General features: G+C 41.0%; 1 protein-coding gene across 1 annotated transcript in view; it reads right to left on the reverse strand.

Moving 5' to 3' along the window:
* Positions 1 to 23,143, reverse strand: part of KIAA1210 (KIAA1210 ortholog) — a 46,233-nt gene that overhangs the window by 12,823 nt on the left and 10,267 nt on the right. The window contains exons 5-6 of the mRNA XM_068963103.1: positions 13,675 to 13,728; positions 1,206 to 1,403 (exon numbers count right to left, since the gene is read on the reverse strand). Coding sequence (XP_068819204.1) covers positions 1,206 to 1,403; positions 13,675 to 13,728 — 252 coding nt within the window. The remainder of the gene's footprint in view (positions 1 to 1,205; positions 1,404 to 13,674; positions 13,729 to 23,143) is intronic.

A 23,143-nucleotide genomic window follows, 5' to 3' on the forward strand; every position in this document is an offset into this window, starting at 1 on the left:
CATGTCTGGTTCTAACTGTTGCGTCTTGACTTGCATACAGATTTCTCACGAGGCAGGTAAGGTGGTCTGGTATTCCCATCTCTTTAAGAATTTTCCACAGTTTGTTGTGATTTGCACAGTCAAAGGCTTTTGCAGTCAACAAAGCAGAAGTAGATGTTTTTCTGGAATTCCCTTGCTTTTTCAATGATCCAATGGATGTTAGCAATTTGATCTCTAGTTACTCTGCCTTTTCTAAATCTAGCTTGTACATCTGGAAGTTCTTGATTTAATTCTTAGTTTTTAGTAAAAAAATGTTTTTCAAAGGAATTACTTCCCTATCTTCCTAAACACAGATCAGGGAATATAGTCCAAATTTTCTTGATGATTTGGATGAGTAGTGAACATGACCTATTACACTGGATGCTGATACAGTGTGGCCCTGATAGAGGTGGGCGAGGTTCTTCATCCCTATACTAAAGGACCCCAGATAGTTTGTGTCATTTCTTTCTGCTGTCAACTGTCACTTCTCTTTGGTATCGGATCTGATTTTGGTCTGTGGCCATGTTTTAAACATAATTAGCTTGCCTAAGTGTGCTAGAAAGCATAAGAACTTGGCGACCTGTATGTGACACAGAGAGGTCTTTGGAGGGGTTAATAGCTGAGTTCTAAATGCTTGGCATTGCTGGAAGCCTGACCTCCAAAGAAGTGGAACAGTGCTGCCAATTGTAACTCATGGGTCTTATCTGATTCATAATTAAAAAGAATCCTGATCTGGGCTATGATTGAATATCTTCTACAAAGAGCACTGAGTAAATTCCCAGATACTAAGCCAGTAAACAATTTCTTAGGAGTTAGGTCACTCTTTCTGCTTTCTTCCATCCCTTTTATGTAAGTTCCATCTACATAGAACATCCCAGGCACTAGACACAAGTATGCTCACCTCTTTCCAGGGCTGTCAAACCTGGGACAGTGTCCTTGACTTCACCATCCCTACTTAGGGTATGGATCCCCCAAACCATACCACTTCCCTAGGAGCAGTTTGCAAAGGTTGGAACTCATCTTTTTGGGGGGTGGGGCATGAGTGCAGCTTGCAGGTTCTGCTTCCCTGACTTTAGATTGAACCCAAGCCACAGCAGTGAAAGCCTAGAATCCTAACCACCAGGGAACTCCTGGAACTCATATTTTCTTATATGAGAGTGTATTCCCAGGCCTCCTGAAGGACTTACAGTCACCTGGATGCTCTTCTTTTGTTTCCAGGGATTTAAAGCCATCTTGTATTGAGCAGCTGAGAAATCCAAACAGCTCTGGGTGGTGGCTGGGGTGTTGAAGCCAACAGGCACCTGGGTGCTGCTGGACAAGGAGGGCATGGCAAACGTAATCAAGGACTGAGAGTGAACCAATCCAGACGAGGGCTCAAAGGCACTCTGGAGAGAGTAGGAAAAGAGAAATGAGTCAGCTCTGTATGCTGGCCTTGGTCTCAAAGTTAGAAATTTCTCTGGCTGAAGAGACATTCCTAGAGAACTCCTTCATGATCTGCTGTCCCTTGTTCCTACAGCTAGAGTCAAGCTTCCGGTCAATGGGCCCCTTGGAGGCAAGGTGCACAATTTCAACTGGTTCCCTTGCAGGTGAAAACAAGAAACAAGATGTTCAGGTTGCTCCCCTGCTTACAATGCATTCAGGAGCTCCCCTTTGCCCTCAGGATAGGAACCCCACCATTATACGGAGTTTACAAGGTCAGAGGTTTTGCATGTTCTCTTGTCCTGTACCCCTCTTATATTACAGAAGGGGCTGGCTGGGGTGAGAGGCACAATCTATGTCAGTAAAACCCGTCAGAGCTCAGCGATTTCTCCATAGGAGTGCTCGGAGGAAGAAATCTGGTTGGAAGAGGGTTTGTCTGAAAGCTACGTTTGCACAGACAGTACACTACCTTATATTTACGGCTTCTGGATGCAAGGCTGATGGCAGTGCCCAGAGGGATGGAGTGTGCCACCACCAGTGGGGTGGGGATGGAGCCTGTCGCCTTGTCCTTGCATGGCTGGCCTCTATGCCTCCAAACTATCTGGCCCGGGGGCTCCTAGTTGGCTTCCTCTGTAGGACTTTCAAAGTAGTCTCCTCCAGGCTTCTTTTTTTTAATTATTTTTTTTTTTTGAAGGATAATTGCTTTACAGCTCCAGGCTTCTTGACATGGCTTTTTCTACACCTTGAAGAGACACCCCAGAGCACCTCCTCTTTCTAAGAAGTTCCAGGTATTTGTGCTAGCAGCAGCCCCTTTGAAGTCAAGGTGATGACCCCCCTCTCTCCTGGATGTCAGTGGCAAATGATGCACTTTAGCAGGTAGACAGAAGTCCATGTGCGTTTATTCACTAGTTCTTCCCAAACTAGCTTTATGCAGTGCCAGGGTATTTGCAGCTTTCACATCCCTTCATATTTCCCCCTGACTGTCATATGTTGATCCAGTGATAACCTTAATTACTATCTTAGCTCCCAATATGGTTCTTTTATGGCCTGTGATTCCAATGCCTGGGGACTTAACATAGCTAGCGGGTCAGACTGATGATACATTCAGCTCACCATCCTCTTGTTGATTCTAGGAAAGGGAGCGGAATGATACAGTTATATTTGTGGGATCCATCACACAAAATATAGAGTGGTCCCAAGCCTTTTCTAACTTCTTTAGGTAACTTCCATCCATGAATGTATATAACAACACCTCATCCTGACACTATTAATTTATCTTTAGCTTGTATTATCTCTTGGAATTATGAACTTAATACTCAGTATACAGACTAGTGGCTCTTATTTTATTGTTCTGAATATTTTTTTTCATGCTTCAGAGTGGTCTTAGGGTTCTGGTCTTTGGGGACTGGATGGCAACATCTATGCCCCCACTAACTTCACATGATCTGTCTCTCCACCGCCTCTCTGACCGTGGCTTTTACCACTTTCTGTTCCAGACCCAATGTTGGATTGCTGTTCTTCAAACATTCCTTGCATACTCTTCCCTCAAGGCATTTTCACTTGCTGTTTCTGCGCTTCCCCCATGTCAGTGTTAGCTCACCCACTCCCTTCAGGTCTGGATACAAAAGCCACCTTCTCAGTGACACTTTCCCCGGCCAACTTATTTGAAATGTTAGCCTTCTACACTGACACTTCACAATCTCCCTCCATGGGTTATTTTTTTCCTCCTTGGCATTTTTTATCACTGACTAACATATTGAGAAGGCGATGGCACCCCACTCCAGTACTCTTGCCTGGAAAATCCCATGGGCAGAGGAGCCTGGTAGGCTGCAGTCCATGGGGTCGCTAGGAGTCAGACATGACTGAGCGACTTCCTTTTCACTTTTCACTTTCATGCATTGGAGAAGGAAATGGCAACCCACTCCAGTGTTCTTGCCTGGAGAATCCCAGGGGCAGGGGAGCCTGGTGGGCTGCCGTCTATGGGGTCGCACAGAGTCAGCACGACTGAAGCCACTTAGCAGCAGCAGCAGCAGCAACATACTGTATGTTTTGCCTATTTTCTTGTTTATTGTCGATATCATGCCCCCCACTGCAATATAAACTCCATAAAGAAGAGTTTTCATCTGTTTTATTTACTGCTGTATTCCTAACACCTACAACTGTGCTTAGTACACAGTAGTTGCTCAATGAATGTTTGTTGACCGGGTGAATTAATTATGTTAAAAGCTCCAAAGAGACATTGACCTTCTAAGAGGTCGTCAGAGAAAGCTGCTCTGTTCTCTGTATCATTTTAGTTATTCTTTCTGAGACCCACTAGCTCCAGCCAAAGATAGATGGAAAAAGTCTCAGCAGTCTGTGGATCTAGAAATAAATTTGCTAGAGGATATCATATGATGCCTATTCAGCAAGTAAATACACACTTAATAAAGAAACATGTTCAATTCAGTTGTCATCCCAAATTTTGTAGCATAACACTATAGATAAAAGCACTGTTTCATGAAACACATTCTATAGCATAACAAACAAATCGGGCTCAGCAAAATTCTAGCAATTACTAGATTGAATGTATGCAGGAGATAGCTTATCTGTTCCCAATCACAGCCTAAGCCAAGAGTCCATCAAACTTAATAATGGACACTAGTTTCCTTATGCCTGATGGACTGTCATTAAGGAATATTTGAGCCTTCAGGGTATACACAGGCCCACGGCCACCCTCAAACCTGGACTAAAAATGAGAGTGTGAAGCCATCAAGCATCATCTCCACCTGATTATGGCACTCAAGCTCAGGCATGTGATTCAGAATAGCTATAAGAGCATCTCTGTGGTTGGGTTTAGAGTATGTAAGTTGTATATATTTTACAACTTCCCTTAAACTCACCAGTGAATTAAATAAACTATTCAAATAAACTCTTTGGAATGCTGGGCAATATTTCTCAAAATATGGTCTGGGAATCCCCCCCCCCCCCCAGTATCAGAATCACCTGGAGTGAGTGCTAAAAAAGCACTTTTACATTAAGATCTGATGAATAATTCTATCAGGGGAGGGGGCCTTAGAATAGGCTTAACAGGTTCTCCAAGTGAGTCTTCTGGGGGCTAGAGTTGTGAACCACTGTCTAGTCCTCTGCCATGAAGAGAAAGGCTCCTATTTTCAAACAGAAGCACACCAAGCTCCTGAATAATCACATCAGGTGCCTTAGAACAGGAGGCAGCCATATCTGTTCCCTCTGGGAAGCGGGGTTCCTTCTTAGTCCCTGCTTTTCCTCCAGCCACATTAGTCAGGAGAAACCTAGAAAAGTTACCACAGGAATCAACCACAGGATTTTCCAGGCTACCCAGGAAAAACAAACTGAATCCTTTCCTGAAAGAAAAGCAAGTGCAGGAAATGGGACTCCTTCCTCTATTTTTCCTTTGCCATCCCTCCTGCAACCCCACTCCTCCTTCTCTGCACTCTGAGAGCCAACACACCCAAGGTGTATATTACTCAGGAAGGCCAAGACGTTTTCATTCCTTCTCCTGTGATTTAGAGGGGAGTTAGCACAGACAGCTTCTGATTAACAGCTGGAGTGAAATGAGCTCCTTTCACCTCAACATCTGGGAGATGTGCCAGGCCTGGCAGCTAATAACCCAGAACCTTCCTGGGGAAGGAACCTGGGTCAGGACTTAGGGCAGGGGAGGGGATCCTTCCGCACTGATTGTGAGGGGTGCTGGACAGTGATATGCTGTTAGTGGGGGTAAGGAGTGCTCTTTGAAAAATTAAAACACATTTTAGCTCCTTTCCCCTTTCTGTCAAGTTTCTGGACCCTGTATAAAATTGTTCAATCAAACATGCACCCTTTTGATCATCCTTCTGATGGTTTCTTTGTCTGTTATATGGTACCAGGGTTTTCCCATTTTCGTTTAACTATTGATAAGAAACACTTGAGTGGGGATAGAGAGGAGTTTGGCTGCTTCTTGGAATATCAAACAAATCAAGCTCAGCAAAATTCTAGCAATTTCTAGATTCAGTGTGTGCAGGAGATAGCTTATCTTTTCCCAATTGTTATGTCTTAAATAATGGCATTGCTGCTGCTGCCGCTGCTGCTGCTGCTGCTGCTAAGTGGCTTCAGTCATGTCCGACTCTGTGCGACCCCATAGATGGCAGCCCACCAGGCTCCCCTGTCCCTGGGATTCTCCAGGCAAGAATACTGGAGTGGGTTGCCATTTCCTTCTCCAATGCATGAAGGTGAAAAGTGAAAGTGAAGTCACTCAGTCATGTCTGACTCCTAGCGACCCCATGGACTGCAGCCTACCAGGCTCCTCTGCCCATGGGATTTTCCAGGCAAGAGTACTGGAGTGGGGTGCCATCACCTTCTCTGAAATAATGGCATTACCTGGTGGCTATTTAGGCCAGATTTTATCAAGCCTTTGGCCTGAAAAGCTGTCACTTTAGGAAAAAAGCTCACTCTGAAACTATCTGGGAGGTTTTGACACTGGGATGCTAGGGAGCTAGGTTCTGTATGAGCCATTCAGCTGAAAGCTCCCAAGGCAAGTAGTCTTTGGAACATCTCCAGAAGAAGCAGCAGCTCTTGGTGGGAAAAGTGGTTCTCTGTAGGAGACTTCTCTGCCATGGTATGCTGGCACAGGATATGACTGGCTGTTAGGACTTTAATTTCCCAAGTGTGTCAAAGTATATTATGTGCTCATTCCTGGGAATTCCTGTGCAGCTGCAGCCTCACTCACTTTCTGTTTCATAAAAGGTGTTGTGCCATTTTGCCATCCTGAAAGTTGTAGGAGGTAGAATTTCACATATCCCCTGGAGCTCCCTGCTATCTAAAGCTCCCCAGTTCCTTAAGTAGTATAGAGAATAAGAACATGAACTTTGGAGTCAAAAAGGCCTGAATTTGAGGTCCTAGCCAAGCAATTTTTAAAACTGTTTGAGCTCGGACAAGTTACTTAACCTCTTTGAGCCTCAGTTTCTATGTCTTTAATATAGGGATAATAATAATATATACTTTAGTGTGCTGTTTTTAAAATTAGATGAAATGATACATGTGAAGTGCCTTTCACACAGGAAAGTCTGAACAAGTATTAGCTGATATTGTTATTGGTGGGCATTGGTTGTCCAAATTTAGAGAACTGCTAGAGTGCACATGGCTGAGTGAAAACTGGTATGAATTTGGGGAGGAATCCTCAGTTTGAGTCCCAGCTGTATCTCTGATTGGCGCTGTGGCCTTGGTCAAGTCATTTCACCTCTCTGAACCTCAGTTTTTTCCACCCAAAATGGGAATAATAGTATCTTCCCTATCTACATTTCAGAGTTTTTGAGAGAATGAAAGGCACCTATATCTATGCAAAATAACTTTGTAAGCTACAAATTTCTATGCAGCAATGGGGAAGTGGGCATTATGCTCTCTTCTGATGTATCAGAGGATTTTTAAGAATATTGTTCTGGGCTTCGGAGACCTATTTGTAAATAATAATGATGAATTATGAAGTAAGCCATCATGGGCAAAGCAAGAGACATGATAAGGGGAGAACCTTGCAGCAATCTAAATGAACTCTTCATTAGCCAATACAGTGGAATAACTGGAAGCTACTTAACCCCCACCATATTAAATGTTAGCAACACTTATCCTGCAATGGGACTAAAGTCTAGGCATTTAATCAGCTCAAGCTTTAAGCACCAAAATAACTGATACAGCTCTTTCTCAAGAGTGAAAATGCATGACTTCTTTTCCATACAATTGTTTTTCTCCATAAAAAGCCATATTGAGGAAAAATATTCTACGGACTCATTGGGGAATATGAAGTTGACTCACTGATGAAGATGAACCGGGTTGGAAAGGTAGCAGGGGTCAGGGAAGCTCTAAGTAGGAGGATCCTCTGGTCCGAGGATGGGGAAGAAAGAGGGAACTTTGCTAAACTGGAACTGAAAGGGACAAGGCACACAACTCTTTACCCAAGGAAGTATGGAAGTAGTCTTAGACAACAAGGCCTTAAGGCAGTCCTTCCCATTCTGCCCCAGGGGTTTTGGAGGAAAAAGTAACCTTTGGGTCCTTGAGAGATAACATGTATTTTTCCCTGTGTCACCAGTAGGAGGCAGCAGCTCAGAAAAGAAAGAAGAAAACAGCAAACTTGGAAAGACTCTGAGAGGGTAGTGTGTGTTAGTCACTCAGTCGTGTCCGACTCTTTGTGACCCCATGGACTGTAGCACACCAGGCTCCTCTGTCCATGGAATTATCCAGGCAAGAATATTGAATGGGTTACCATTTTCTTCTCCAGGGGATCTTCCCAACCCAGGGATTGAACCCAGCTCTCCTATATTGCAGGCAGACTCTTTGAGAGGATAGAGATTTGGTCATCTTTAGTCTGACTTCATGGTGGAGAAGTCTGACAGAATGTGGTCCACTGGAGAAGGGAACGGCAAGCCACTTCAGTATTCTTGCCTTGAGAACCCCATGAACAGTACGAAAAGGCAAAATGATAGGATACCAAAAAAGGAACTCCCCAGGTCATTAGGTGCCCAATATGCTACTGGAGATCAGTGGAGAAATAACTCCAGAAAGAATGAATGGATGGAGCCAAAGCAAAAACAATACCCAGTTGTGGATGTGACTGGTGATAGAAGCAAGATCCGATGCTGTAAAGAGCAATATTGCATAGGAACCTGGAATGTCAGGTCCATGAATCAAGGCAAATTGGAAGTGGTCAAACAAGAGATGGCAAGGGTGAACGTCGACATTCTAGGAATCAGCGAACTAAAATGGACTGGAATGGGTGAATTTAACTCAGATGACCATTATATCTACTACTGCGGGCAGGAATCCCTCAGAAGAAATGGAGTAGCCATCATGGTCAACAGAAGAGTCTGAAATGCAGTACTTGGATGCAATCTCAAAAACGACAAAATGATCTCTGTTCGTCTCCAAGGCAAACCATTCAATATCACACTTATCCAAGTCTATGCCCCACCCAGTAACGCTGAAGAAACTGAAGTTGAATGGTTATATGAAGACCTACAAGATCTTTTAGAACTAACACCCAAAAAAGATGTCCTTTTCATTATAGGGGACTGGAATGCAAAAGTAGGAAGTCAAGAAACACCTGGAGTAACAGGCAAATTTGGCCTTGGAATGCGGAATGAAGCAGGGCAGAGACTAATAGAGTTTTGCCAAGAAAATGCACTGGTCATAGCAAACACCGTCTTCCAACAACACAAGAGAAGACTCTACACATGGACATCACCAGATGGTCAACACCGAAATCAGATTGATTACATTCTTTGCAGCCAAAGATGGAGAAGCTCTATACAGTCAACAAAAACAAGACCGGGAGCTGACTGTGGCTCAGATCATGAACTCCTTATTACCAAATTCAGACTCAAATTGAAGAAAGTAGGGAAAACCACTAGACCATTTAGTTATGACCTAAATCAAATCCCTTATGATTATACAGTGGTAGTGAGAAATAGATTTAAGGGCCTAGATCTGATAGATAGAGTGCCTGATGAACTATGGAATGAGGTTCGTGACATTGTACAGGAGACAGGGATCAAGACCATCCCCATGGAAAAGAAATGCAAAAAAGCAAAATGGCTGTCTGGGGAGGCCTTACAAATAGCTGTGAAAAGAAGAGAGGCGAAAAGCAAAGGAGAAAAGGAAAGATATAAGCATCTGAATGCAGAGTTCCAGAGAATAGCAAGAAGAGATACGAAAGCCTTCTTCAGTGATCAGTGCAAAGAAATAGAGGAAAACAACAGAATGGGAAAGACTAGAGATCTTGTCAAGAGAAATAGATGGGGAAACAGTAGAAACAGTGTCAGACTTTATTTTGGGGGGCTCCAAAATCACTGCAGATGGTGACTGCAGCCATGAAATTAAAAGACGCTTACTCCTTGGAAGAAAAGTTATAACCAACCTAGATAGTATATTCAAAAGCAGAGACATTACTTTGCTGACTAAGGTCCATCTAGTCAAGGCTATGGTTTTTCCTGTGGTCATGTATGGATGTGAGAGTTGGACTGTGAAGAAGGCTGAGTGCTGAAGAATTGATGCTTTTGAACTGTGGTGTTGGAGAAGACTCTTGAGGGTCCCTTGGACTGCAAGGAGATCCAACCAGTCCATTCTGAAGGAGATCAGCCCTGGGATTTCTTTGGAAGGAATGATGCTAAAGCTGAAGCTCCAGTACTTTGGCCACCTCATGCGAAGAGTTGACTCGTTGGAAAAGACTCTGAGGCTGGGAGGGATTGGGGGCAGGAAGAGAAGGGGACGACCGAGGATGAGATGGCTGGATGGCATCACGGACTCGATGGACGTGAGTCTGAGTGAACTCCGGGAGATGGTGATGGACAGGGAAGCCTGGCGTGCTGCGATTCATGGGGTCACAAAGAGTTGGACACGACTGAGTGACTGAACTGAACTGAACTGAGTCTGACTTCTCTATTTGATTTGGTTTTCTGCCTAGCTCCCTACTTGATGCTTAATGAGAAGGCAGTCAGAGCTGGGTTTGTGGGAGGCCTTTGGGGATATAAGAGATGGGGGTGTCATAATTTATGAGACGCTCAGTGAAGCATCCAGGCCAGCACATCTGCTTGGGATGGTGATTAAAGCTCCTTCATGGGATGCTACTGCTGCTGCTATTGCTACTGTTGCTGCCACATGCCCCCTCCTTGTATTCACCCTCCTGAACTAATAAACCAGAGCAACAACTTAGCAGAAATAGCTAAGAAACTCTCATGCTTGGGAGAGCATCAAAGATTAGAATTTCTGCCTGTAAGCCCAACATTTAACCTATAACAACTTGACTCAATTCTTGAATTTACTAATAGAGAGTTTACTACGTTAAGCAAGACAGATGTTTAGACTGATGTTAGGAAATGTTGACTATAAATAGTTTAGCCCTATTCATTAATCTATAAAATATATAGTTAGCCTACTCAAAAGAAAGAGAAAACTACATGTTTTAAAATGTTAATTTTCTTAAGTGTAATCCCCAAGGTAACCACTAAGAAAATAACTTAAAAATGTATAAAGAAGGAAATGAGAAGGGAATGAAAATAGTACACTAAAAATTCTAATTAAATCCAAAATAAGGGAGGGCAGTCCTAAGATGGCAGAGGAATAGGACAGGGAGACCACTTTCTCCCCCACAAATTCATTGAAAGAACATTTGAACGCTGAGCAAATTCCACAAAACAACTTCTGAATGCTGGCAGAGGACATCAGGCACCCAGAAAGGCAGCCCATTGTCTTTGAAAGGAAGTAAGACAAAATAGAAAAGATAAAAAGAGAGACAAAAGAGTTAGGGATGGAGACCCATCCCAGGAAGGGAGTCTTAAAAGAGGAGAATTTTCCAAACACCAGGAAACACTCTCACCAGCAGGTCTGTGGGGAATTTTGGAATTTCAGAGGGCAACATACCTGGGAAGATAAATAAATAAATAAATAAATAAATAAAATGCCTAATGGCAACTCCCAGCAGAGAAGTAGCCCAGACGCTGGCATCCACCACCAGCAAGCAGGGGAGCTGAACAGGGAGGTGTGGGCTGCATTGCTTAGGGCAATCTGAGGGAGCTAACGTTAAACAGCAACCCAAACTGTGGGAGAGCCAGAGAAAGAGAGAAAAAAGAGAGAGAGAGAGAACTATCCTGCGAAAAGCCCTAACCTAAGGTACTGCCGGGCCTACTCACAGAACAAAGGACTGAGCAAATACCAGAGGAGAGCTAGCTGGCTGCAGACTGGCCCATCCCCCGCCGGAGGCAGGGAGGCAGGCAGGGGGCAGCCAGAGCCAGAAGGCGAGAGGCAAACTCGACCCCAGAGGTGGCATCCTCTACCAAACTGTGAGCAGGCTCCCAGTTGCTAACCAAGACTTCCTGGGATTCTGGACGATTGACATCCACCTGAAGGGTTGCGGCCAGAGACCAGCTCCCCAGAAGAGACACATGGCACACCTGAGATGGTGCACCTGGGAAACTGAGCGGCTGGGATGGGGGAGGCGATAAGACTCACCTCCCCACTTGAGGAGAGTGTGCTCACCAAGCACCTGGTCGACTGAGCTGCTTGGACCTGGGAAGGGCACCAAACGCAGGCCCAACCGAGTCTGTGTCTTTGTGGAGTACCCAAGAACCTGAACCTGATCGGCTTAGACCTGGGCAGTGCACACAACACAGGGCCCACTTTAGACAGTTCCCCTGCAGAGCAACCTGGAGCCTGAGCAATGTAGACTGGGAAAGCACACACGCCGTGAGCGGGGGCACACCCAGTGTGGCCCAGACATTGCAAGCACTCCCCACACACACCAGTGATATTTGTTTGCAGCGTTCCTCCCTACCCACAGCACGACTAAACAAGTGAGCCTAAATAAGTGACCACCTTCACCCCCTTGTGTCAGGGTGGAAATTAGACACTGAAGAGACCTGCAAACAGAAGAAGCCAAAATAAACAGAGGGAACCGCTTTGGAAGTGACAGGTGCAACAGATTAAAACCCTGTAGTTAGCACTGATTACATTGGAAGGGGCCTATAGATCTTGAGAAGTATAGGCTGGAACAAGGAACTATCTGAAACTGAACTGACCCCACACTGCCACAACAGGTGCAGAGAAATTCCTAGATATATTTTTACCATTATCATTTTTTAATTAAAATTTTTTTTATTTTCAAGCCCTCTATTACTCCTTTAATTTTCATTTTTATAACCTACTATTACCTTGCAAAAAAAGACCCTATTTTTAAAGCAAACTTCATATATATTTTTTGTAATTTTTATGATTTTGTTTTTTAATATTGTATTTTTGACAGTCTAACCTCTACTCTAGATTTTCAATCTTTGCTTTTTGGTATTTGTTATCAATTTTGTACCTTTAAGAATCCAATCTTCCATACCCATTTTTACTTAGGAGTGTGGTTACTGGCTCGATTACTCTCTCCCCCTTTTGACTCTCCTTTTTCTTCCCCAGGTCACCTCTATCTCCCCTCTCCCCCTTCTCTTCTCCCCCAACTCTGTGAATCTCTGTGTATGTTCCGGGCTGTGGAGAACACTTAGGGAACTGATTACTGCCTAGATCTGTCTTTCTCCTTTTGATTCCCTCTTTTGTCCTCCTGGTCACCTCTATCTCCTTCCTCCCTCTTCTCTTCTCTTCTCTATGTAACTCCATGAACCTCTCTGAGGGTTCCAGACTGTGGAGAGCACATAGGGAATTGATTACTGGCTAGACTTCTCCCCCCACCCTTTGATTCCCCCTCTTCTCCTCCTGGTCACCTCTATTTCCCTCCTCCCTCTTCTCTTCTCCATGTAACTCTGTGAACCTCTCTGGGTGTCCTTCACTGTGGAGAATCTTTTCACCATTAACCTAGATGTTTTATCATCAGTGCTATATGGATGGAGAAGGCTTGAGGCTACTGTAAGAATAAGACTGAAAACCAGAGGCAAGAGGCTTAAGCCCAAAACCTTTGAACACCAGAGAACTCCTAACTCAAGGGAACATTAATCAATAAGAGATCATCCAAAAGCCTCCATACCTACACTGAAACCAAGCATCACCCAAGAGCCAACAAGTTCCAGAGCAAGACATACCATGCAAATTCTTCAGCAATGCAGGAACATAGCCCTGAGCTTCAATATGCAGGCTGCCCAAAGTCACACCAAACCCACAGGCATCTCAAAACTCACTACTGGACACTTCATTGCACCCAGAGAGAAGAAATCCAGCTCCACCCATTAGAACACCAACCAAGCTTCCCTAACCAGGAAACCTTAACAAGCCACTTGTCCAACCCCACCCACAGGAGGGAACCTCTACAAAAAAGAGGAATCACAAACTGCCAGAATACAGAAAGGCCACCCCAAACAGCAATATAAACAAGATGAAAAGGCAGAGAAATAACCAGCAGGTAAAGGAACAGGATAAATGCCCACCAAACCAAACAAAAGAGGAAGAGATAGGGAGTCTACCTGAAAAAGAATTCAGAATAATGATAGTAAAAATGATCTAAAATCTTGAAAACGAAATCGAGTTACAGATAAATCTGGAGACAAGGATTGAGAAGATGCAAGAAATGTTTAACAAGGACCTACAAGAAACAAAAAAGAGTCAATCAATAATGAATAATGCAATAAATGAGATCAAAACACTCTGGAGGGAACCAACAATAGAGTAACAGAGACAGAAGATAGGATAAGTGAGGTAGAAGATTGAATGGTAGAAATAAATTAAGCAGAGAGGAAAAAAGAAAAAAGAATTAAAAGAAATGAGGACAACCTCGGGGACCTCTTGGACAATGTTAAACGCCCCAACATTCGAATCATAGGTGTCCTAGAAGAAGAAGAAAAAAGAAAGACCATGAGAAAATACTTGAGGAGATAATAGTTGAAAATTTCCCTAAAATGGGGAAGGAAATAGTCACCCAAGTCCAAGAAACCCAGAGAGTCCCAGACAGGATAAACCCAAGGCAAAATACCCCAAGACACATAGTAATCAAATTAACAAAGACCAAACACAAAGAACAAATATTAAAAGCAGCAAGGGAAAAACAACAAATAACACACAAGGGGATTCCCATAAGGATAATAGCTGATCTTTCAATAGAAACTCTTCAGGCCACAAGGGAATGGCAGAACATACTTAAAGTGATGAAAGAAAATAACCTACAGCCTAGATTACTGTACCCAGCAAGGATCTCATTCAAATATAAAGGAGAAATCAAAAGCTTTACAGACAAGCAAAAGCTGAGAGAATTCAGCACCACCAAACCAGCTCTCCAAAAAATGCTAAAGGATCTTCTCTAGACAGGAAACACAGAAAAAGTGTATAAATTTGAACCCAAAACAACAAAGTAAATGGCAACAGGATCATACTTATCAATAACTACCTTAAATGTAAATGGGTTGAATGTCCCAACCAAAAGACAAAGACTGGCTGAGTGGATACAAAAACAAGACCCCTGTATATGCTGTCTACAAGAGACCCACCTCAAAACAAGGGACACATACAGACTGAAAGTGAAGGGCTGGAAAAAGGTATTTCATGCAAATGGAGACCAAAAGAAAGCAGGAGTAGCAATACTCATATCAGAAAAAATAGACTTTAAAATAAAGGCTGTGAAAAGAGACAAAGAAGGATACTACATCATGATCAAAGGATCAATCCAAGAAGATATAACAATTATAAATATATATTCCCCCAACATAGGAGCACTGCATTATGTAAGGCAAATGCTAACAAGTATGAAAGGGGAAATTAACAATAACACAATAATAGTGGGAGACTTTAATACCTCACTCACCCCTATGGATAGATCAACTAAACAGAAAATTAACAATGAAACACAAACTTTAAATGATACAATGGACCAGTTAGACCTAATTGATATCTATAGGACATTTCACCCCAAAACAATGAATTTCACCTTTTTCTCAAGTGCACATGGAACCTTCTCCAGGATAGATCACATCCTGGGCCATAAATCTAGGCTTGGTAAATTCAAAAAAACTGAAATCATTCCAAGCATCTTTTCTGACCACAATGCAGTAAGTTTAGATGTCAATCACAGGAAAAAAAAACCTATTAAAAATTCCAACATATGGAGGCTGAATAACACGCTTCTGAATAACCAACAAATCACAGAAGAAATTTTAAAAAAAATCAAAATATGCATAGAAATGAATGAAAATGAAAATGCAACAACCCAAAACCATGAGACACTGTAAAAGCAGTGCAAAGGGGAAGGTTCATAGCAATACAGGCTTACCTCAAGAAACAAGAAAAAGCCAAATAAATAACCTAACTCTTCATCTAAAGCAACTAGAAAAGGAAGAAATGAAGAACCCACCCCAGGGTTAGTAGAAGGAAAGAAATCTTAAAAATTAAGGCAGAAATAAATGCAAAAGAAACAAAAGACCATAGCAAAAATCAACAAAGCTAAAAGCTGGTTCTTTGAGAGGATAAATAAAATTGACAAACCACTAGCCAGACTCATCAAGAAACAAAAGGAGAAGAAGCAAATCAACAAAATTAGAAATGAAAATGGAGAGATCACAACAGGCAACACAGAAATACAAAGGATCATGAGACTACTATCAGCAACTATATGCCAATAAAATGGACAACTTGGAAGAAATGGACAAATTCTTAGAAAAGTATAACTTTCCACAACTGAACCAGGAAGAAATAGAAAATCTTAACAGACTCATCACAAACACAGAAATCAAAACTGTAATCAGAAATCTTCCAGCAAACAAAAGCCCAGGACTAGATGGCTTCACAGCTGAATTCTACCAAAAATTTAGAGAAGAGCTAACACCTGTCTTACTCAAACTCTTCCAAAAAGTTGCAGGGGAGGGTAACCTTCCAAACTCGTTCTGAGGCCACCATCACCCTAATACCAAAACCAGACAAAGATGCCACAAAAAAAGAAACTACAGGCCAATATCACTGATGAACATAGATGCAAAAATCCTTAACAAAATTCTAGTAAACAGAATCCAACAACACATTAAAAAGATTATACATCATGTCCAAGTGGTCTTTATATCCCAGGGATGTAAGGATTCTTTAATATCCACAAATCAATATAATACATCACATTAACAAATTGAAAGATAAAAACCATATGATTATCTCAATAGATGCAGAGAAAGCCTTTGACAAAATTCGACATCCATTTATGATAAAAAAAAACCCTCCAGAAAGCAGGAATAGAAGGAACATACCTCAACATAATGAAAGCTATATATGACAAACCCATAGCAAACATTATCCTCAATGGTGAAAACTTGAAAGCATTTCCCCTAAAGTCAGGAACAAGACAAGGGTGCCCACTTTCACCACTACTATTCAACATAGTTTTGGAATTTTTGGCCACAGCAATCAGAGCAGAAAAAGAAAGAAAAGGAATCCAAATTGGAAAAGGAGAAGTAAAACATTTACTGTTTGTAGATGACATGATCCTCTACATAGAAAACCCTAAAGACTCCACCAGAAAATTACTCAAGCTAATCAATGAATATAGTAAAGTTGCAGGATGTAAAATCAACACACAGAAATCCCTTGCATTCCTATACACTAGCAATGAGAAAACAGAAAGAGAAATTAAGGAAACAATTCCATTCACCATTGCAATGAAAAGAATAAAATACTTAGGAATATATCTACCTAAAGAAACAAAAGACCTATATATAGAAAACCATAAAACACTGATGAAAGAAATCAAAGAGGACACAAATAGATGGAGAAATATACCATGTTCATGGATCAGAAGGATCAATATAGTGAAAATGAGTATACTACCCAAAGCAATATATAGATTCGATGCAGTCCCTATCAAGCTACCAACAGTATTTTCCACAGAGCTAGAACAAATAATTTCACAATTTGTATGGAAATACAAAAAACCTCGAATAGCCAAAACAATCTTGAGAAAGAAGAGTGGAACTGGAGGAATCAACCTGCCTGACTTCAGGCTATACTACAAAGGCACAGTCATCAAGACAGTATGGTACTGGCACAAAGACAGAAATACAGATCAATGGAACAAAATAGAAAGCCCAGAGATAAATCCATTCACCTATGGACACCTTATCTTTGACAAAGGGGGCAAGAATATACAATGGAGAACAGACAATCTCTTTAACAAGTGGTGCTGGGGAAACTGGTCAACCACTTGTAAAAGAATGAAACTAGAACACTTTCTAACGCCATACACAAAAATAAACTCAAAATGGATTAAAGATCTAAATGTAAGACCAGAAACTATGAAACTCCTAGAGGAGAACATAGGCAAAACACTCTCTGACATAAATCACAGCAGGATCCTCTATGACCCACCTCCCAGAATATTGGAAATAGAAGCAAAAATAAACAAATGGGACCTAATTAAAATTAAAAGCTTCTAAACAACAAAGGAAACTATTAACAAGGTGAAAAGACACTCTTCAGAATGGGAGAAAATAATAGCAAATGAAGCAATGGACAAATCATTAATCTCAAAAATATACAAGCCATTCCTGTAGCTCAATTCCAGAAAAATAAACAACCCAATCAAAAAATGGGCCAAAGAACTAAACAGACATTTCCCCAAAGAAGACATACAGATGGCTAATAAACACATGAAAAGATGCTCAACATCACTCATTATCAGAGAAATGCAAATCAAAACCACAATGAGGTACCATCTCACACCGGTCAGAATGGCTGCTATCCAAAAATCTACAAGCAATAAATGCTGGAGAGGGTGTGGAGAAAAGGGAACCCTCTTATACTGTTGGTGGGAATGCAAGCTGATACAGCCACTATGGAGAACAGTGTGGAGATTCCTTAAAAAACTTGAAATAGAACTGACATACGACCCAGCAATCCCACTGCTGGGCTACACACTGAGGAAACCGGAATTGAAAGAGACACGTGTACCCCAATGTTCATTGCAGCACTGTTTATAATAGCTAGGACATGGAAGTAACCTAGATGTCCATCAGCTGGCAAACGGATAAGAAAGCTGTGGTACATATACACAATGGAATATTACTCGGCCATTAAAAAGAATACATTTGAATCAGTTCTAATGAGGTGGATGAAACTGGAGCTTATTATACAGAGTGAAGTAAGCCAGAAAGAAAAACACCAATACAGTATGTTGCTCCTGCTAAGTCGCTTCAGTTGTATATGGAATTTAGAAAGATGGTAATGATAACCCTATATGCAAGACAGCAAAAGAGACACAGATGTATAAAACAGTCTTTTGGACTCTGTGGGAGAAGGCGAGGGTGGGATGATCTGAGAGAATAGCATTTAAACATGTATATTATCATATGTGAAACAGATCACCAGTCCAGGTTTGATGCATGAGAGAGGGTTCTCAGGGCTGGTGCACTGGGATGACCCAGAGGGATGGGATGGGGAGGGAGGTGGGAAGGGGGTTCAGGATGGGGAACACATGTAAACTCATGGCTGATTCATATCAATGTATGGCAAAAACCACTACAATATTGTAAAGTAATTAGTCTCCAATTAAAATAAATACATTTTTTTAAAAATCCAAAATAAGATAGTAATGGAAGAACCGAGATACAAAAAAGAGCTAAACGGCAGAAGTCCTTCATTATTAGTAATCACTATGAATGCAAATTAATTAAACTCTCCAATCAAAAGGCAGAAATTAGCAAGATGAATTTTAAAAACATGATCTATTTGTATGCTATCTACAAGAAACTCACTTTAGATCCAAAAACAAACAAGTTGAAAGTGAAAGGATGATTAAAGGGATTCCAAGAAAATGATAACAAAAAGAGAGCTGGGGTGGCTATACTAAAATCAAACAAAACAGATTTCAAGTCAAAATTGTTATAGGAGACAAAGATGGACATTATACATTGACAAACGGGTCAATCCATCAGGAAGATAGAACAGTCATAAACAAAACAACAGACACACTCCTGAATACATGAAGCAAAAATTGACAGAATTGAAGAAGGAAACAGACAGTTATACAATAATAGAGATGTCAGTATCCCACTTTCACTAATGAATAAACAGCTAGACAGAAGATCAATAAGGAAATAGAGAACTTGAAACAATAATACAAACCTAACATATATATATGTATGTATAATATTCCATTCAACAAGAGCATAATATGTATTCTTCTGAAATGCACATGGAACATTCTCCTGTATAAACCCTATGCTAGGCTACAAAATAAGTCTTAATAAATTTTAAAAGATTGAAACCATGCAAAGTATCTTCTCTGATCACAACCGAACAAAACTACACAATCAATAACAAAAGGAAGGCTGGAAAATTCACAAATAGGTGGAAATTAAACAACATACCCTTAAGCAATGAATGGGTCAAAGAAGAAATCAAAAGGAAAGTTAGAAAATACTTTGACATGAATTAATACTAAAACACAACATAAACTTATGTGGTACAGCAAAAGCAGTCTTTAGAAATGCATAGCTGTATATGCTTGTTAAAAAGAGAAGCTCTCAAATCACTACCCTAATGTTCCACCTTAAGGAACCCAGAAAGATGAAACTAAACCCAAAGCTAGCAAGAGGAAGGAAATAATAGAGATTAAAGCAGAGATAATGAAATAGGGAAGAGAAAAACAATATGAAAAATCAATGAAACCAAAAGTCGATCCTTTGAAAAGTAAAACAAAATGGACAAATGTTTAGCTAGATTGATTAGGAAAAAATAAGACACAAATTATTAAAATCAGAATTGAAAGGGAACAATTACTACCGACCTTACAGAAATAAAAAGGATTATAAAACAGTACTATGAAAACTTGTATAGATAGCCTAAATGAAATGGATAAATTCCCAGACACATCCAAATTACTAAAATTGAATAAAAAAGAAATGGAAAACCTGAATACACCTATAGCAACAGATTGAATCAGTAATCAAAACCTCAAAACAATGAAAAAAGCAGGACCAGATGGCTTCACTGGTGAATTCTACCAAACCTTTAAATAATAATACCAATCCTTCACAAATATTTCAAAACACATATAAGAGGGAACACTTTCTGATTCTACGAGGCAAGCATTACCATGACTCCAAAGCCAGATAAAGGCATCACAAGAAATGAATGCTATAACCTAAATCCCTCATGAATACACATGCAAAATACTAGCAAACCAAATCCAACAGCATTTTAAGGGCAATTATACATGATGAGCAACTGGGATTTACCCCAGAATTAGGAGGTTTAACATATGAAAATCACTATATAATATATGAAAATCAAATGTAATATACCATATTAAAAGAATGAAGGAAAAAAATAATATGATCATCATGATTGATGTGGAAAAAGTCAACCCAATTAACCACACAATAGTTTGTGAATGGAAGTGTTAATGAGGACAGTCTACTTATTTTCCAATTGTTGATGGGTATTGTTGGCTGGCCAAAGCTAGATGCATGAAATACACATACATGCCCTCTCATGTCAAATGATTTTTCATATGGATATGTGTTTGTCAAACCATACTATATGCCCTAAGCTTTGGTATTTTTGACATTTGAAATTGTAGAATCTTTACTTCCATAAAAATCTCTATTAGTTTTCTTCATGAAAGAACTGAAAACATCCGCAAACTTTTTTTTTTCCAGAAATACTGTCTCCCATATCTTATAAATTACAGTGCTGATTATTTGGTTTTTAGAATTGGACAGAAAATGTAAAACAACAGGCAAATCAAAAGCCAAAAATGGCAGCTCCTTCCTCAAACATCCCCTTAGTATTGAGCTACAGCAGGAAAAAAGAAAGGTAAGAGGAAATTATGCCTCTGACTTATGCACCCGCCACCCCTAACCTGCAGCTTTGGCTGGAACCAACACTCACCTCCTTGCTTGTCAAGATGTTGTATGATGAACTCTTCTTAGGTAACTCATAATCAACAGACATTTCTTCAAGATCCTTAGAGATGGAGTCAGATAGAATGAGATGTGAGCTGATGCTGGGTTGGCATGGATGCAGTAGTGGGATCTGTCAAGGAAGAGTATAGAAAGAAAAAGTTAAAACCTTGTGTGTCTTCCCCCAAATTACCTGTCGCTCAAAGGTTGAAGGGTTAAGAACCCAAAGTGGGGGAAAAAAAGAAAAACGAGCCAAGGAAAGAATCTCCTACTTCCTTGTCTTCACTTCTTGTACCTACACAAACAAAAGACTAATAAATAGCCTGGGTTCACACTCTGGGTTGCTGCACACTTTTGCCAATCCCAAAGACAGAAACTTCAAATTGCTTCCTTGCTCAAAACCAGAATCCTGGCGTTATCTCTTACTGAGGCCAACTAGAAATCTTATTTGAGTCCAATCTTTGTTTTGATTTTGGTCTTATCTTTGGAAGTCCAGATCTTGGGGAGGTGAGTCTTTGGGTTATGTTCTGGGCTTGGCATCCAGGCTACAATCTTTATTTCTATCATTCTCTCTGTCCAGGAATTATCTGGATGGAATCTTGACTGTGTTGGTTGCTTATCTTAAGCCTGTTGAGACTGATTTTCTGGCAATTTTAGGAAATCTACACAACTATTCCTGGTTAGAACTGGATGACTAGTTTTCTGAAGGGGATAAAAGTTGTTCATTTGGTTTTACCTTGAGCTTCAGCAGACTGATTTAGTTGATTCCAGTTAGTAGTTCATGTTATATACTTGAATTTGAGGCACTGGCCCCTGCCATGATCCTCTTGATGTGTATCAGAATCCCTGATTTTATCTTTAACAAATACTGGCTAAGCATGTACAATGTGCCACACCCATTCTAGGCACTGGGTCTATAGCAATAAACAAAACAAAATCCTTGTTGACATGAAGCTGACGTGCTGGATTCTGTCATAGGCTCTGCTCCTGCTCAGGACAGATGGATGTCAAACTCTCAAAGCCAGAGAAAAGGAGCCACATTGAGTTTCTGCCTGTGGAGTACTCCTGGCCAACCTCTAAGGTGCCCTCTTATGACTACTATGCCCCACTGGGGGTTCTTAAGAACAGACCTTGGGGATTAAAAATCCCAAAGCACAATTGTAATAATAATCATTGTAGTAATGGCAGTTAACTTTTATGGAAGGCTTTACTTGGCTTTTGTTGTTCACTCACTAAGTTGTGTCTGACTCTTTGCAACCTCATGGAATGCAGCACACCAACCTTCCCTGTCCTTCACTATCACCTGGAGTTTGCTCAAACTCACGTCTATTGAGTCCATGATGCCATCCAACCATCTCATTCTCTGTCGCCCTCTTCTCCTCCTGCCCTCAATCTTTACTAGCATCAGGGTCTTTTCCAATGAGTTGGCTCTTCACATCAGGTAGCCAAAGTATTGGAGCTTCAGCTTCAGCATCAGTCCTTCCAATGAATATTCAGGGTTGATTTCCTTTAGGATTCACTGGTTTGATCTCCTTGCAGTCCAAGAGACTTCAAGAGTCTTCTCTAGCATGACAGTTCAAAAGTATCAATTCTTCGGCTCTCAGCCTTCTTTATGGTCCAACTTTCACAATCCATACATGACTACTGGAAAAACCATAGCTTTGACTAGACAGACTTTTGTCGGCAAAGTGATGTCTCTGCTTTTTAATATGCTGTCTAGGTCTGTCATAGCTTTCCTTCCAAGGAGCAAGTGTCTTTTAATTTCATGGCTGTAGTTACTGTCCACAGTGATTTTGGAGCCCAAGGAAATAAAGACTGTCACTGTTTCCATTTTTTCCCTCAGCAGCATGTGAACTGAGAACTTCCAGATGTTCAAGCTGGATTTAGCAAAGACAGAGGAACCAGAGATCAAATTGCCAACATCCATTGGATCATAGAAAAAAGCAAGAAAATTCCGGAAAGACATCTACTTCTGCTTCACTGAATACTCAAAAGCCTTTGACTATGTGGATCACAACAAACTGTGGAAAATCCTTAAAGAAATGGAAATACCAGACCACTTTACCTGTCTCCTGAGAAACCTGTATGAAGGTCAAGAAGCAACAGGTAGAACTGGACATGGAACAACAGGCTGGTTCCAAATTGGGAACAATAAGTCAAGGCTGCATATTGTCACTGCTTATTTAACTTATATGCAGAGTACATAGTATGAAATTCCTGGCTGTTGAAGCCTAGCTTGAAGGATTTTGAGCATGGCCTTGCTAGCATGTGAAATGAGTACAATTGTGTGGTAGTTTGAACCTTCTTTGGCATCGCCCTTCTTTGGGATTGGAATGAAAACTGATCTTTTCCAGTCCTATGGCCACTGC

Source organism: Capricornis sumatraensis, chromosome X (assembly GCF_032405125.1).
Source record: "Capricornis sumatraensis isolate serow.1 chromosome X, serow.2, whole genome shotgun sequence".
Lineage (NCBI taxonomy): Eukaryota > Metazoa > Chordata > Mammalia > Artiodactyla > Bovidae > Capricornis > Capricornis sumatraensis.